At 46.0% G+C, this 14387-nt stretch overlaps 6 protein-coding genes across 6 annotated transcripts; 3 read left to right on the forward strand and 3 right to left on the reverse strand.

The window, feature by feature from the left end:
• Positions 1 to 258: 258 nt before the first annotated feature.
• On the reverse strand, positions 259 to 2081 carry BGW36DRAFT_421775 (putative pantothenate transporter; the record flags this gene model as incomplete). The annotated part of the gene is made up of 6 exons (XM_046219617.1): positions 259 to 535; positions 611 to 965; positions 1037 to 1234; positions 1295 to 1551; positions 1611 to 1813; positions 1866 to 2081. 6 exons carry the CDS (start codon positions 2079 to 2081, stop codon positions 259 to 261), a joined length of 1506 nt encoding a protein of 501 aa, XP_046077828.1.
• BGW36DRAFT_392889 (uncharacterized protein) lies at positions 2080 to 4242 on the forward strand (the record flags this gene model as incomplete). The annotated part of the gene is made up of 3 exons (XM_046217749.1): positions 2080 to 2082; positions 2389 to 3472; positions 3506 to 4242. The coding sequence occupies 3 exons, from the start codon at positions 2080 to 2082 to the stop codon at positions 4240 to 4242; spliced, it is 1824 nt and encodes a 607-aa protein (XP_046077829.1).
• Positions 4112 to 6069, reverse strand: BGW36DRAFT_402831 (fungal-specific transcription factor domain-containing protein). Its single transcript, XM_046218871.1, has 3 exons — positions 5971 to 6069; positions 5477 to 5914; positions 4112 to 5411 (listed from the first exon to the last, which is right to left on the reverse strand). Exons 1-3 carry the CDS (start codon positions 6033 to 6035, stop codon positions 4367 to 4369), a joined length of 1548 nt encoding a protein of 515 aa, XP_046077830.1. The 5' UTR covers positions 6036 to 6069; the 3' UTR covers positions 4112 to 4366.
• Positions 6070 to 6699: 630 nt separating this feature from the next.
• Positions 6700 to 8411, reverse strand: BGW36DRAFT_367085 (uncharacterized protein). Its single transcript, XM_046214818.1, has 5 exons — positions 8028 to 8411; positions 7943 to 7973; positions 7779 to 7892; positions 7231 to 7723; positions 6700 to 7175 (listed from the first exon to the last, which is right to left on the reverse strand). Exons 1-5 carry the CDS (start codon positions 8089 to 8091, stop codon positions 6870 to 6872), a joined length of 1008 nt encoding a protein of 335 aa, XP_046077831.1. The 5' UTR covers positions 8092 to 8411; the 3' UTR covers positions 6700 to 6869.
• Positions 8412 to 9389: 978 nt separating this feature from the next.
• BGW36DRAFT_9576 (uncharacterized protein) lies at positions 9390 to 11317 on the forward strand. The gene is made up of 8 exons (XM_046222727.1): positions 9390 to 9792; positions 9872 to 9911; positions 9969 to 10125; positions 10196 to 10233; positions 10299 to 10472; positions 10541 to 10684; positions 10745 to 11069; positions 11128 to 11317. The coding sequence occupies exons 1-8, from the start codon at positions 9463 to 9465 to the stop codon at positions 11279 to 11281; spliced, it is 1362 nt and encodes a 453-aa protein (XP_046077832.1). The 5' UTR covers positions 9390 to 9462; the 3' UTR covers positions 11282 to 11317.
• A 510-nt stretch (positions 11318 to 11827) lies between these two features.
• On the forward strand, positions 11828 to 14041 carry BGW36DRAFT_9570 (putative aromatic aminotransferase Aro8). Its single transcript, XM_046222726.1, has 4 exons — positions 11828 to 12466; positions 12523 to 12599; positions 12663 to 13475; positions 13538 to 14041. Exons 1-4 carry the CDS (start codon positions 12022 to 12024, stop codon positions 13793 to 13795), a joined length of 1593 nt encoding a protein of 530 aa, XP_046077833.1. The 5' UTR covers positions 11828 to 12021; the 3' UTR covers positions 13796 to 14041.
• Positions 14042 to 14387: the final 346 nt, after the last annotated feature.

The raw sequence follows: 14387 nt of genomic DNA on the forward strand, positions 1-14387 counted from the left end.
CTCTACCTTGACAGCCTTTATTACATTCATGCGGAGCATTTTAAATAGTTCTCTCAAATAAGTTGGTAGATTTAATATCAAGTACCTTACTAATAGTAAAGATGCCAGCGACGTTCGGTTTAAGACTGACTACACCGGGTTGATGAAGTTTCAAAAATAAAAAAAAACCAGGTCGATACATTTCACTGTTTTCAATAGTAACATGTGCAACGGGGGAGCCCTACAAAGTGCCGCCTAAAGTGCTTGGCCCATTCAATGTTACAACCAATACATGAAATCAGGATGGTCATCACAAATCTCTTCCAGCGTCATAGCTCGTTTTTCTGCAGCTTCAGCTGAATTTTGGCGGGCAGATTTTCGCGCATTCTGCCAGCGCAGGTATACGACCAATGCGATTGAAACAATCAAGCCAAGCAAGGAGAATGCCAAGGAAAATGCTTTGCCCTTTCGGTATACCGGAGGGTCGTCGAAGACTTTGGATCCTGCTATGGAGAAACATTGGCCAACCATGTTGATGGCCGCCAAGGCCCCGGCTCTAGAGGATGGTTAACATCAAGTCACCTTATAGCCTGACCGTTATATGAATTCTGATATAGGAAAGGAGTCTTACCGTTTTGTGTATCCGATAAAGTTCGAGCTCATCCATCCTATCGTTAGAATAACAGATGGATAGGTTCCCATCGTCACAAGATACAGGGCAGCTAAGCAGGCATGATCAGAGCTGCTAACCAGAAGTATAATCCAGCCAGCAGAAATTATTATGTAGCAAATGGCAAGGAATGGGCCACGCAACCGAAAGTGATCCGATGAAAAACCAAGTAGCAACAGGGCTACAACAGCGCAGGCATAGACTGGTATGGTTAGGACTTGAGAGCGCACAGAACTGTAGCCAAGAGAGTTAATTATAATCGGAAGGAATCCAGCTACTGCAGCTAGATTGACGTTGGTGCAAGAGTAAAGCAGAACTAAAAAAAATTAATATTCTCTAATTGAGCCGAATCCGTTTAACTGCAAAATCGGTCTTGGAGGCACTCACTGTAGAGATACATCTTTAGATCCTTCAACAATGCCAAAAGCTGATGGGGTACTACTGAAGCATTTTCTGAATTGAAAGCTTCTCGAGAGCGACGCAATGCCATATCTTTCTCAGCTTGACTAAACCCCCAGCGAAGTTTCTCTGGAACCGGCGGTAAGATAAAGTAAACAAAAACACCAACTGCGATAGTGATAGCACCTATGAGGATCTCAGTTAGAATATATTGAAAGAAAAAGTTGTTGAAGCAAGAATTGCAACCTTCGACTATGAAGATCCATTGCCACGCTGAGATTCCTTGTGCCCCTGCGAGTGTTTCCGTGATACCGTATGCAATAAGTCCATTGGCACTTCCGGCGAGCGCCATCATGGAAAAGAATATAGAGGCTCGAGATGCAAGTTGCTCCCTTTTATACCAGAATGTGAGGTATAGTGGTGCTGCCTGGACAAATGCCTCCGCAGCACCTATAGCAACTCGCAGGCCGGCAACGGCGGCATAATGACGCGATGTCGAGATCCTAAATTCACCAACAATCTCTGATTAGAATCAATATATCCAAGGCATAGAGGTACTAACAAAGCAGTGAATGTCCCCCAAACAATGAGTGCGCCACTCAATTGCATAGGAGGTGTTATCTTCCTAAGTAAGAGATTCCCCGGAAGTTGAAACACAATGTAACCGATATAGAAGAAAGCCACTGAATTGGCATATTCATTCGGACTTAGGTTCAATGCTTGTTTCATGCCTGCAATGCTGGCATTCCCAATGTCTCCACGGTCCTGTTGCTAATTTATACCATGGCCCTCAGGAAATTGGGAAAGGGATACTTACCATGGCAGCAAGGAAGTATATTGCAGCTAGCACTGGCAGTACAAAGAAATCAATCTTTAAGACCAACTTTCTCTCAATATTCTCTTCTTCACGGGTCCTTCTTCCAGACTCATGGACGGCAAATCCATTTTTGGTTGATGCGAAACCTTCGACGTATTCGGATGAAGGACCTTCCTCCTTGCTAGCGATGGTGTCTTGAGCGATAGTAGCAGCCATGGTCTCATTCAAATTGAAAAATAAAAACACCATATCGTAAATACTTAACCATTAGCTTAATGTAGTTTTGGGAGGTCTGCCAGAATCGGTATCACGATAGCCGAATTCGGCTATCTCAACCGAACTCGGGTGTCCAGAACAAGATATTACTCGTCTAGAATTTCAACGACTGCTCGATGTTCTGATTTCTTTTTATATTTTGAGCTTAACACAAAATAATATAACTTTCACTATCCATTTTGGTTTTGCTCAGTTACTCCCATCCTACGGCAATTTGTTCATTACTTCAAACATGTTGGGCAAACAGCAAGATGAGCTCAGGATCTTCACACCAGTTGGCATGCTTGGCTACGGCTTTGACGAGTCTATTTTCTGGTCTGCTGTGTCAGATGGGGTGGATGCAATCATTTGTGACTCTGGCTCAACGGACAGTGGCCCAGCCAAACTCGCTCTTGGTACAATGTCTTGCCACAGAGAAGCATACGCTTCCGAGCTAGAACGATTTATGCTCGCTGCTCACCATTATAGAATTCCCATTCTAATTGGGAGCGCCGGGGGTGATGGGTCTAACGATCATGTTGATGTCTTTGTGGACATAATCAATGAGATTGTTTCTCGGCGTCAGTTGAGACCTATGAAAGTTGTCAAAATTTATTCTGAAGTCTCCAAGGATCTAGTACAATCCAAACTTGCTAGAGGTCGTATCACTCCATGTGGTGAAGCAGTACCTCAATTATTTCCAGAAGATGTGGAAGAAGCTAGCCGCATCGTCGCCCAGATGGGTATTGAGCCTTACCTCAAAGCCATGGAGGAGCACCCTGATTTCGATGTCATTATTGGAGGTCGCTCCTACGACCCCGCTCCATACGCTGCATTTTGCGTACATAATGGATTCACCGATCTAGGTCTTGCATGGCACATGGGGAAGATTATGGAATGTGGTGCCCTGTGTGCAAAGCCAAAGAGCCGCGAAGCATTGGCCATTATTCGGCATGACAGCTTTGATCTTCGTCCATTGAATCCAGCCAGTCGATGCACATCAGTCTCTGTCGCAGCGCACACACTTTACGAGAAGACAAGGCCTGACATCCTAATAGGACCAGGAGGATCTCTGGAACTCCAAAATGCAACGTACGAAGAGCTCTCAGATAATCGCACCGTTCGAGTTCGTGGAGCACGATTCATTGCCGTGGAAGAGGGCCAGTATACAGTCAAACTCGAGGCTGCACGGACCCGTGGTTATCATAGCTGTTTCTTTGGTGGATTTAGTGATCCTATTCTAATCTCCAAGATTGACAAATTTCTCCAGAGCGTCAAAGATCACGTTGCCTCTGTTTGCAAATTCACGTATGATCTGAAATTGACTACTTATGGATTAAAGGATAATATTAGTATGTTCTCTGAAACTATTGATTCCAGCGAAGGAAGGGGTTTGTCCCCTAGCATCGCTATTCATGGGGATGCGAGGGCGGAAACCCAGGATCAAGCTACTAGAGTGATTAATGCTGCGCGTATTGGTTGCATGCATGGATCGTATCCCGGTCAAGTAGCAAGCTCGGGAAATTTTGCGATGCCTTCTGCCCCTCTTGATATTCCAATGGGGAGAGTGTGCGAATTCTGCATTTATCACCTAATGCCGGTTGACGACCCCATTTCTCTGTTCCCGTTTACGGCGGAGGTGATAAAGAAACAAGACACTGACGGGGAGGCTGCGGATCTGATGCTCCCTATTCATCCTAAGAAGAAACTTCAACCCGTTACAAACCAAAATCCGGAAAGCAAGAGTGCGAAAATCGGAATTCTAAATCCTCCTGCACCACCTGGAATGACCTACTTGGGTGAACTTGCATCGGTAATTCGTTCCAAAAATGCTGGACCATACGAGTTGACATTCGACATTATGTTTGATTCACTGGCTAAGTATTCCCATGCGAAGTCGTCAGGAGCACTTGACGTTCCCAGATTTGCGGAGATATATAGTATCAAAGTATCGGATATCGTGGCAGCGGTATGGTGGGAGCCAGCCATGGCGCTGAAGGTGACTGTGAAACGCCCTATTGTTTCGGGGCGTTTTGGAGAAACGGACACTCATGGAAGTTGCCAGCATGTCAAGCTTCTGTGGGTCTTAATTCCATGTATGGATGAGCATGAGAAGCAATAAACTTTCGTTTAGCTTGCTTAGAATATTAGATTAATTTTCGTAATAATCATAATGAAGTCTTCATTTTTACTCCCAGCCCATCACACACGAACATTGGGTTGAGTATGTGCTTGGTCAAATATAACTATAATGAGTTGCCAATCAAACTCTCCCAATCTTCGAAGATGTCCATAATCTCCGAGTTTTCTCTATAAAAGAAAGCGGTATCATTGAGAACGGTATCCAATCGGTGTTCTTCAGGACCATTAGGAAATCCTATATCTGGATTGAGATTGATTTCGGGAAGAGTAGGACTCGTAAACTGATTTGTGTCCTGACTCAATAGCTCCTGAGATCTTTGTTCTTCTTCCAAAGCCCCATATTTACCAGCCCATATGGTATCGTAGAGAACGTCGGCTGCCATACGCGATTTGACAAATGGTTTATACGAGGGTGTTTCATGGTCGGGCTGTACATCCTGCCAAGCAATTCCACTAGATGATAGCTTTGGCATGGATTCTCTTTGGTTTCTTGCAAGCTTGCGACTGAGATAATCAATGTGAGAGGATATGCGAGCGAAGCTATCCTTAGGAAACATTGACCAAGATTTGATCAGAGACGCACCACGCTCTATAGCTTGCTGAAGTAAGGCTCGCTGATTTGACCCTGCCTGAGCTATACAGGCTAACCGGAATGCCATTATGGTACCGTAAACAGCGGCGTGTTTGCCATGAATAGGCCAGTAAGGCGTCTCTGCAGCATTTGATGCAGCAACCTCGAGCAGACGTTGAGTGGTAGTACATGCCTGGTCATAAATAACCAAGGACGAAACATCAACCGTAAATATTGATTCAGGATAACTATCCTCGTCAAGAGCAAAGAAAATTATTTGCAGTTTGGTTGTCAAAAAATATATTTCAGTCAGGTCTGACCATTTTGAACCCAAACTTTCGCGCATCGTGATTAGCTTTTGGTCAAAGATGGTGACTAACGATGTTGGATATTTTGCCCTGCCGGTTGCGGACGATATGTCGTCACCCAGGGCCTGCAACCCCTTCATCCCAATGTATGAAATATGAATATAACCCAACAAAGGTACGGGTAGTTCAGAGGTAGGCCCTCTAGCAAGTTCCGACAGGATAGCGTGGCCAGGTTGGATCGTCGAAGGTGTGCCCAGTCTAGCCGAGATACTATGAACAAAAGATGTCAGAAAATGTTTAAATAACGATGATAAATGGGAGAAATGGGACCATACGCATGATTAACAACAAAGCAACCAAGCCAGACCTTGCTTCGCCCCAGATTGACACGAGTATTCGAGGTTGTTGCTCCGTATTCCCAATGCATTTGAAGATTCGGACGATGTAGACCTAACTGATATGAAAGCTGCGTAGCAAGACCACAATACATGGGCGATGGATCGTTGATAGTTTGTTGGAAAGGAAAGGGCCATATGCATAAGAGAAGAAGAGCCTGTATCGTTTCGAAGTCTCGACTTTGAATATTGTACAGATCGCCCGCAAGTCTACGCACGGGGTCGACAAGAGTGATATAAAGCTGAGAATATTCAGCAGACTCTTTGCAAGCGATTGTAATTATAGTCCATAAGAGTAACTTATTTGCGTCGTAGGCCTCCAGAAAATCAGCCTGAGTTGGGAGAATCGGGAACAGTGGGTGAAAGTTAGTATAGAATCTAAGCCAAACAATAAGTCACAAATCACTGCTCTCAAAGGATGGCAAGGATGTTACTCTTTAATAAGAACTAATATCTCATGGGCATGCAGAGTTATATTTTCTAGAGTCTGCGTTGTCATATTTTGGATGATGCTCTGCTCAGCGAAGTCTCCCTCTCCCCCTTCATTAGTGCGGGTTTCTCCAAGTGAGCGTAGATCTCTAGAGGAGGGAACGGATTTTTCAGAAATTGGCGTGTCGTTTGCATCTATTTTTTGCCGCATCCTCTTCAGTTCGTTTTCTAGTGTGTCGAGGCGCCTAGACAGCTGATGAGAAGCATGAAAAAAATATAAAATAAAATAAAATAAAGACAAACTGCTTGTTTGTTGTTCGTTTGAATGGTTGACTAGCAGAACAATTCCTTCCTGTCCGAGTGCAGCGAGTGCAGCTCTGAGACGATGCAGTAGCCAAGTCACATTTTAACTGCATTAGTTCGAATCAGCAATTCTTGTCGTCAGAAACAGGGATAGACGGATGTAGATGCTGACTTTCATCTCACGGCAGTGGATACAGACCGAACCCTTCTTTGCCCTCTTCGAAGATCGAGCTGTTTGCGTATGCGGACTTTTTTCCATGGCCGCCACTGGTGAAACCCGTACAGGCCGGCGCGGCGATCACGAATGACTAGTCTGAGCCAGCTTTCTATAGGCATCAGATGGCCCAAGGTCATTTAATCATTACAATTTGAGCAGACAAGTTGGGTCGCACGATATCAATTTAACGTTAGGATGTTGTGCCTCGGCACCTGGCAATTGATGGGGAAGAGAGAATAAGATGGGGAAGTGCGGAGGTGGAGCCGCATAGACGGAAAGTCCGGAGCCACCCCAGGCAACGAGGCCATCAACTTATGCTGGATATGGAACCTTGTTTGGTAGGGCTAGGGCTAACTCGATCAAAGTCTTTTATTTACACAACCATCATAATTCATCATGAACTGGATTGTTCGGAATCGTAGTATCCACCTCAATGTCTTTTAATATCTTTGGATTTTGAACCTGCAGTTTTGCCCACTCGGCTGCCCCGATAGCCCCCACGAGAGCAGGATCGATCGAATCGCGGATTCGTGTTGCATGCTCAGGCATGGCTCGGATGATTTCATTGCGAAGCTCTTGAAATCTTGACTTGGCTGCATCACCGCTGAAAACTATGGCACGAAGATCATCTCGGACATCGTAACGTAAGTTGCGATCAATGAAGGATAAGAGCTCATTCCGTAAGCCATCCTAATTGTATTAGCAGATCGGATGGTCTTCTTCGAGGTAATGGATGGTTGCTCACAGCATTTGAGGCATCAAATGTGCTCGTTTTTAGATGTTCCATCCTTTTCTTAGCTACGTTGATAAAGGTAAACTCTCCCACATCCGCGAGAAAGAATTCCAAGTAGGATTCATTATAGTCCAGAAAGAGGACTAGATGGGGACCATCTTCAATGTGACATGTCCTAGAATCTAGGCCAAGCCCCTGACAAGAATTTAGATGGTAAGCCAGGCGGGCGGCATTATAATAATGTCGGGTTTGCCATGGACGAATCATTCCTTCTTCGTTCTTCAAAGCTGCGTTTCCCACTGCGCTGTACAACGATCCATTGAAGTGTTGAGGAATGCTTATAGATGTGATAATATTGGGAATGCTTGCATTGGTATTGACCGTGTTATGGATTCTGTCCATCCACTTGGCGAAAATTGATTCAAGTTTCGGGTTATGGTCTGGATCAGGTGAGGTTGGAATGAGCGAGTCACCATCGCTAAGATACCATTGCCCCTGACGCTGTCTACGGAGTTGGAATTAACATATTGGGATCTTCAGACCAAAGAAGAAATACCAACACTTTCTTTCCTTCATTTTCAATTGAGTCGGCGATCAAGGCGCGATACTCGTCATCTACCGCAAGCCTGGCTGCCACGACTGGTTGGTTGGCTGCCGTAATATAGGCAGCGGTACTGGGACACATGAGATCAGTTTTGAGTAGATATTGTAAAGGTCGTCTTACATGTGATTTGGGCCAAAATTGATTCCGAGAGCTAGTGATGGTAATTAGTGGATTTTCTTTGTGGTTGGAACGAAGCAGATCATACGATACGGCTTCATGGCAACGCATGAGATGGCTATGAGCAGAAAAATGAAAGAAATATATCCCATGTTGGGGATGTGATATTCAGCTAGCGAGCAAAGTCAAAAAAAAAAAAAAATCAATACAGGGCTATGGTAGTAGTTAATGGAGAAGTACGGTGGTGATATGGTGGATGATGACATTGGCAATTATATCACCTGGGAATACTAGATATAGCTGCTTAACGAATCAAGAATCAAGTGTCCCGCTATAAGTCAAACGCAAATTCTAACAAGAGAGTACCCAGCCCTCATATAGTGACATGCGTAAGCGATGTACAGCCCCACTCTAGCGACTGATATCGCCAGTTAACTTCTACTAAACGGCCTACTGCTATTGATATCTGAAGTTGTTAGGAGACTGGGAAATACATAATACAATACTTCAATACATATATCCTCGATCTTGATTTGTTAGGAGCACAGCCCCTGAGAAGTTGCCGCAGCCACCAGCCCCGCACCCGCGCGTATGATAGGACCTAGACCTGTCCATAAGCCAACATTTGTCTTCAGCCTCCCAAGAATATGGAGCATTCGTTGTTCTGGTTGGTCAAGTTAAAAATAGAGCCTCTCATCTAGTCCCGGCGTATAAGTGGTCTGACGTCAGTCGCCCCAGTAACATTTGAAACAATCACACGATAAGTTCGCATTTGCTAATTGAATGTAGGTTATGTCGCTATGTGAGGGGAGGAGAGTGATTTTACTGGGCAAACATCATGATCGGAAATTAGTTGGATATATTTTTGTGTCAAAAAATAGTAACATAATAAAAACCAACAGATTAGTGTTTATGGCGGTTCCAACCAACATCCAAAAGACTGATGTACAAGCCTACCAATGATTTTATTTCGTTGATGGTTTCTGTTTTTCTTGGATGGGCCTCGAGTACCCTCTGAATACCAACTGTAAAAGGCTTACTGAGTCTTCAGCTTTGTAGTAGTTGGATAGCTTCGGGAATATATGTATCCTTCCTCATCGTCCACCGCCCAAAGGGAAAACAACGATTCTTGCTTTTCTAAGCAACCCTATGGTCTTGTATGTCTGTCTTTTCTACTTAGATTCACCAAAATATTATAGTTTTCATAAGCAGTGATTATTCAAGTAACACTGTGACGTTTAGTGGCTGAAGGATACTCGCCGCATTGCCGACGCTAAGGATTGTATCAGTACAGACCCCAAATGTATGACAGACATAATAAGCATTTGTGGGCTATGAAAAACTCAAAGACCAACATTATTAATTTGAAACAGGGGTCGAATTTAATATGAGCGTCTACAGGCCGTACAATTTTGGAAAATGTAGGACTTATTTATATCCCAGAAGTCCACAGACAATCCTGTAAATCGTCTTCTAACGTAGACACAATATTGACTTCCTTGCTGTCTAAGAAGGAATTAACTATGGCGCTCTTTTTTCAACTCCTACTCTGTAGTTGGATCTTTTCATGGGCATTCGCGGGGCCGGTCTCCTTGGTTGCAAAGTCCCCTGAATCGGCACCAGCACATGATATTACCAAAAGAGATATTGACCCAATCAGAAGTGCTTATCGAGGAATCCACTGGGATGATGCCTATTCTCAATGCACTACAGACGAATTCAATATCCTTGTCGAGAGCAGTCGCATGGCATTGGATGTTACCAGCTACAAACTCGGCCAATACTGGGATAGCCCCGCGTGGCATCGATATTTCGTTCGGGATTGGAAGACCAATCCTACCTATGGATGGCATGTAAGTGTATCAATTTTATACATACCATTCTCATCATCCATGGTGGTATCTAGCTTCTAATTTAGTCCATGGACGGTAGGGCAACGAACGAAGCCAAGATACATTCCTCAACATTCGAAGTGAGTTTCTGTGCAGATCGCTCACCCATCACATATCAACTGACTCAATATCATCAGACAATATAGAGCAAGTTTCTAAATTTCCAAGAGAGGGGAGAAAAGATAAAAGAGGAAATTGGTCACGAAGCAAGCAGACATCTTATCGCTGCCAGGAGATTCCCAATTACAATAAATGCGCCAAATCCCCGAATAAAGCAGGCCGGTGGACAGGCCCGTATGTATTCTCATACCTTTATCGGTAATAACATGGTCATTGCTTACCCTAACCTGCTCTCTGCTTCCAGGTCTGCTTACACAGCACAACCGGCGGCAAATCCCGATGGTAAGCATTATATCACTTGGTCTTCATAGCTAGTTGATGAACTTCTTCACCTAACTATGTTACAGGCTGGGCAGTTGTCTTTTGTCCAAGATTCTTTCAGGACGGTAGAGCTAAATACATCAACAGAATTACCGACGGTACAACAAAGAAGCCTTCTGATATTGGGACTTTGATATCGTACGAATATATTGTCATACATGAGTGGATGCATAATAAGCTCTTTGGATACAAGTTTATGAGTAAGCCATCCATAACAATTACTTATCTGCTGAAAATTGGGCGAAAGACTGATTTATGTGTTTACTAGTTGAGGATGTCAAGGGTAATATCCCCGGTCAACCAGACGGTCGAACAATCTACGGAGACACTTTGTGCCATGAGTATGCTTGGATTAATATGGGAACATCAAGGGTGCCCGGAGGAGGCGTGAATCTTATGGTGGCATGGAATGGTATCTCTTCGACCCCTGCAGTCTGTTCGTAAGTTAATGGTATTCACTGACGCATCGTAGCCGATAATTATGCCTGGTTCTTCAATTACAACTGGTACTACTATCACTGGAGCTGGAATGATGATGGTTCTCATTCCTACAAACGCTCGCTGGTAGACCGAGACAATGATGATGATATCATCACCTTTGACAGTACTGGTGGTGAAGTTGATGAAAAAGACATTGACCTTAGCCAGGACACAATTCCAATCAACGTGCACGTTGAAGGCGCCGATTCACATGGAACCCCCATGGCAGTAATCAATTATGTTGGTGAAGATTACGACGACTTCGTTAAAGACAGCAAGGAATCTTTTGTGTCACCAGACAGTGATTGCATACTTTCGTAAGTCCTGCCAAGTTTACGTTCATCGGTAGAGAACAGGTCTAATTTTCAAACACAGTGCCGAGTGCAATCTGTCCGATGGTAATGCTATTGACCCAAAATGCATATGTAAATGTGATGGCGAAATAGCCTCGCTAGAGGATCCTCGCTGTGCAGGCTTTGCAGGATCCCTCCCAGACCCACCTAAGGGCGGCCCTGGTAATGGACCTTAGCCATTTCAAAGGCTGCATAGTGGGCAGATCTATGTATATATACCTACCAAATTGAAATTGAAGGGCGGCAGGCTATAGAGCCGAGGTATTTGGCGATGTTAGCAAAGATAGTTTCAAACATGACCTTATCATTTTGCTCGCAAGCATCGTGCGTAGTAATGGCTCACGTGATTGGTTCCAAGGCACCAAAACGGAGATGCGTTCCGAGGTCGGACATGCAGAGATCCACTGGCGCTTAAAGCCGGCAGTTGCATCACCGCCATCCAACGACAATCTTGTCGCCATCGCAGGCCGAGTGCGCATTACTATTGAATAACTATTAGGCAATAGCCGCAGCGAGCCTTCTCGCATGACCAAATCAGAGCCCCGAGAGTCTGCTTCACTCTGAACTACTGACTACTCCGTGCTATCGTCGCGGACTGGCCACCACGCACGCCCTATTCTAGATCTGTGTAGCATCAGCCTTTGGAGGGGCACGCCCTTATCAAGACAAGTCTTTGCCTGATAAGGCCATCGGCGGATCCACATCGTCGCATCTTCCTTCTTGTTTGGACAACGACAAAGAAGGAATGTTGGTAGTCACAAAAAGGTGCTTGCCGGAGCCAACGCGCAGAAAGTGACTTGGCATATTAAATAATAAGAACATCCTACGTGGGAACCTCGGCGGTTCTATATCCAAGTCTGCCTACACCGTCGACCGATTTTACGAATAGTTCAGATACCCAGCAGATTGACTCAAGATGAGCCCGTCTGCGGTTGACGTCGACGTCAAAGGCGTCACCGACACTACTGCCCTCGTCGCCCCAGACCCAACCACCATCAACGCGCTCGCTGCATGGCGCATCAAAGGCGCGGTCCCTACGGGGACTGCTGCATTATCGAACAGCGATATGTTCAAGAGCCCCGCGTGCTTCACTAAACCAAAAGCGAAACGATGGGATCACATTATCTCCAACGAAGCTAAAGCTCGTAAGCCCTCAACACTTAAAGGCGCCGCCGAGTATCTCAAGAGGCCCGGAATGATTTCGTTGGGCGGTGGCCTGCCGTCGAGTGAGAATTTTCCATTCGAAGAGATTAGCATGAAGATTCCTAGTCCACCAGGCTTTTCAGAAGAGGAGACTAGGGTTTCTGGCAGGACGGTGACGGCACACAAACATGATATTCGAGAGGGAAGGAGCTTGTTTGGTACCTCTTCCTGCTGCGCGTGTTGGAGGTCGTGCGAGGCTGATTGATGAGAACAGATTTGGAAGTTGCACTTAATTACGGCCAAGCGACGGGCTTTGCTCAATTGCTGCGCTTCGTCACAGAACACACAGAGGTTAGTCGAGCGCGAGATGGACACGATATTTGAATAACAGGCTAGATGCTGACATTGGAATAGATTGTGCACACTCCCCCATATGCCGATTGGCAGTGTTGTCTGACTGTGGGAAGCACATACTCGTGGGATTCCGCCTTGAGAGTGCTATGCGAGCGGGGAGATTATATACTTACCGAGGAATATTCTTTCGCCAGTGCATTGGAGACAGCTCAGCCACTGGGCATCCGAGCCGCAGCAGTGGGAATGGACGAACAAGGGCTTCGCGCTGACGCCTTGGATGAAGTTCTCACTAACTGGGACTCAAAAGCCCGGGGCGCTCGCAAGCCTCATCTTCTCTATACCGTCCCTTCCGGGCAGAACCCGACGGGAGCAACGCAAAGCGCTCATCGACGCGCTGAGGTATATAAGGTTTGCCAGAAACATGACGTTTACATCGTGGAGGACGAGCCGTATTATTTCCTGCAAATGCAACCTTATAAGGCTGGAGTGCCACCTCCATCTAGCCGTGATGAGTTTCTCAAGATCCTGTTACCTTCATTTCTCAAACTTGACGTTGACGGACGAGTCTTGCGATTGGACTCGTTCTCCAAAGTCCTTGCTCCCGGGTCGCGGGTGAGTTGGATTGTTGCATCAGAGCAGCTGGTCGAGCGGTTCACCCGCCATTTTGAATGCTCTGTGCAGAACGCGAGCGGAGTGGCACAGATTGCACTCTTCAAGCTCCTTGACGAAGAATGGGGCCACGCTGGATATCTCGACTGGCTGATCCACCTGCGTCTCTCGTACACGCGTCGTCGAGACGATATGCTCCATGCATGCGAGCAATACCTGCCCAAGGAAGTCACCAGCTGGGTGGCGCCCACAGCGGGCATGTTTGTACGTCTTCCTCGCTCACACACTTGCTAGATATACTCCTGCTAACAATTCGGCTGCGGTAGCATTGGATCGAAGTTGCGTGGCGGAAACACCCCGGGTTTGCGAAGGGATTGTCGCACGCCGAAATCGAGGAGTCCATATTCAAGGCGTCTATCGACCGGGGCTCGCTCCTCTGCCAGGGAAGCTGGTTCCGTGCGGATACGAACATTCCAGAGGACAAGATGTTCTTCCGGGCAACGTATGCAGCAGCCCCAGCGAACAAGATTCAAGAGGCGATCAAGAGGTTTTCGGATGCGCTACGGGCGGAGTTTGCACTGTAAACCCGATTGACATGAGCATTATACCCTTCGTTTTGGCTTTGATCGTAGGGGAGCCACGATGAACAGAATGGTCGACTGCAGTGCGGAGTTCTCTGGTGGTAGAACTGCTTGTATATAGGACACACAGGATAATCAATTGATATATTGCCATCGTCTTGATTGTATTGAGCATCTTGCCTTGACAGCAAACGGCTGAGCTGACCGCCCGGCAGAAAGGCGGGATAATTTCCGGGTGTCTTGGCAGGGGCCGTTCCGCTCTGTGCTTCTTTTCCAGCCAACACTTGATTTGATATTAATTTCGCGGCCAGGTTCAGGACACGCTGCAACACGCTGCGTCCGCCCTGTGCAACTTGGGACGCATGGCCGAATCCTACCGTGATAGTAGCACTTTCCTCACAGCAACTCCGGAGTACTCCGATCCAAGACATGATGTCATTTGTGCCTCTAGATCTCGAGCAAGCTGGCTTTTTAAGGTAGCATCCGGCGTTCTTGGCGCTGCTCACGCTTGCTATGGCTTCGAGCTTGGTGCTAAGAGAGCCCTACGTTATGCTTCAAGTATATGGGAAAGACGGTATAGCCAGCATCGACGCGA

The sequence above is a fragment of the Talaromyces proteolyticus genome, assembly GCF_021365285.1.
Source record: "Talaromyces proteolyticus strain PMI_201 chromosome Unknown BGW36scaffold_1, whole genome shotgun sequence".
Lineage (NCBI taxonomy): Eukaryota > Fungi > Ascomycota > Eurotiomycetes > Eurotiales > Trichocomaceae > Talaromyces > Talaromyces proteolyticus.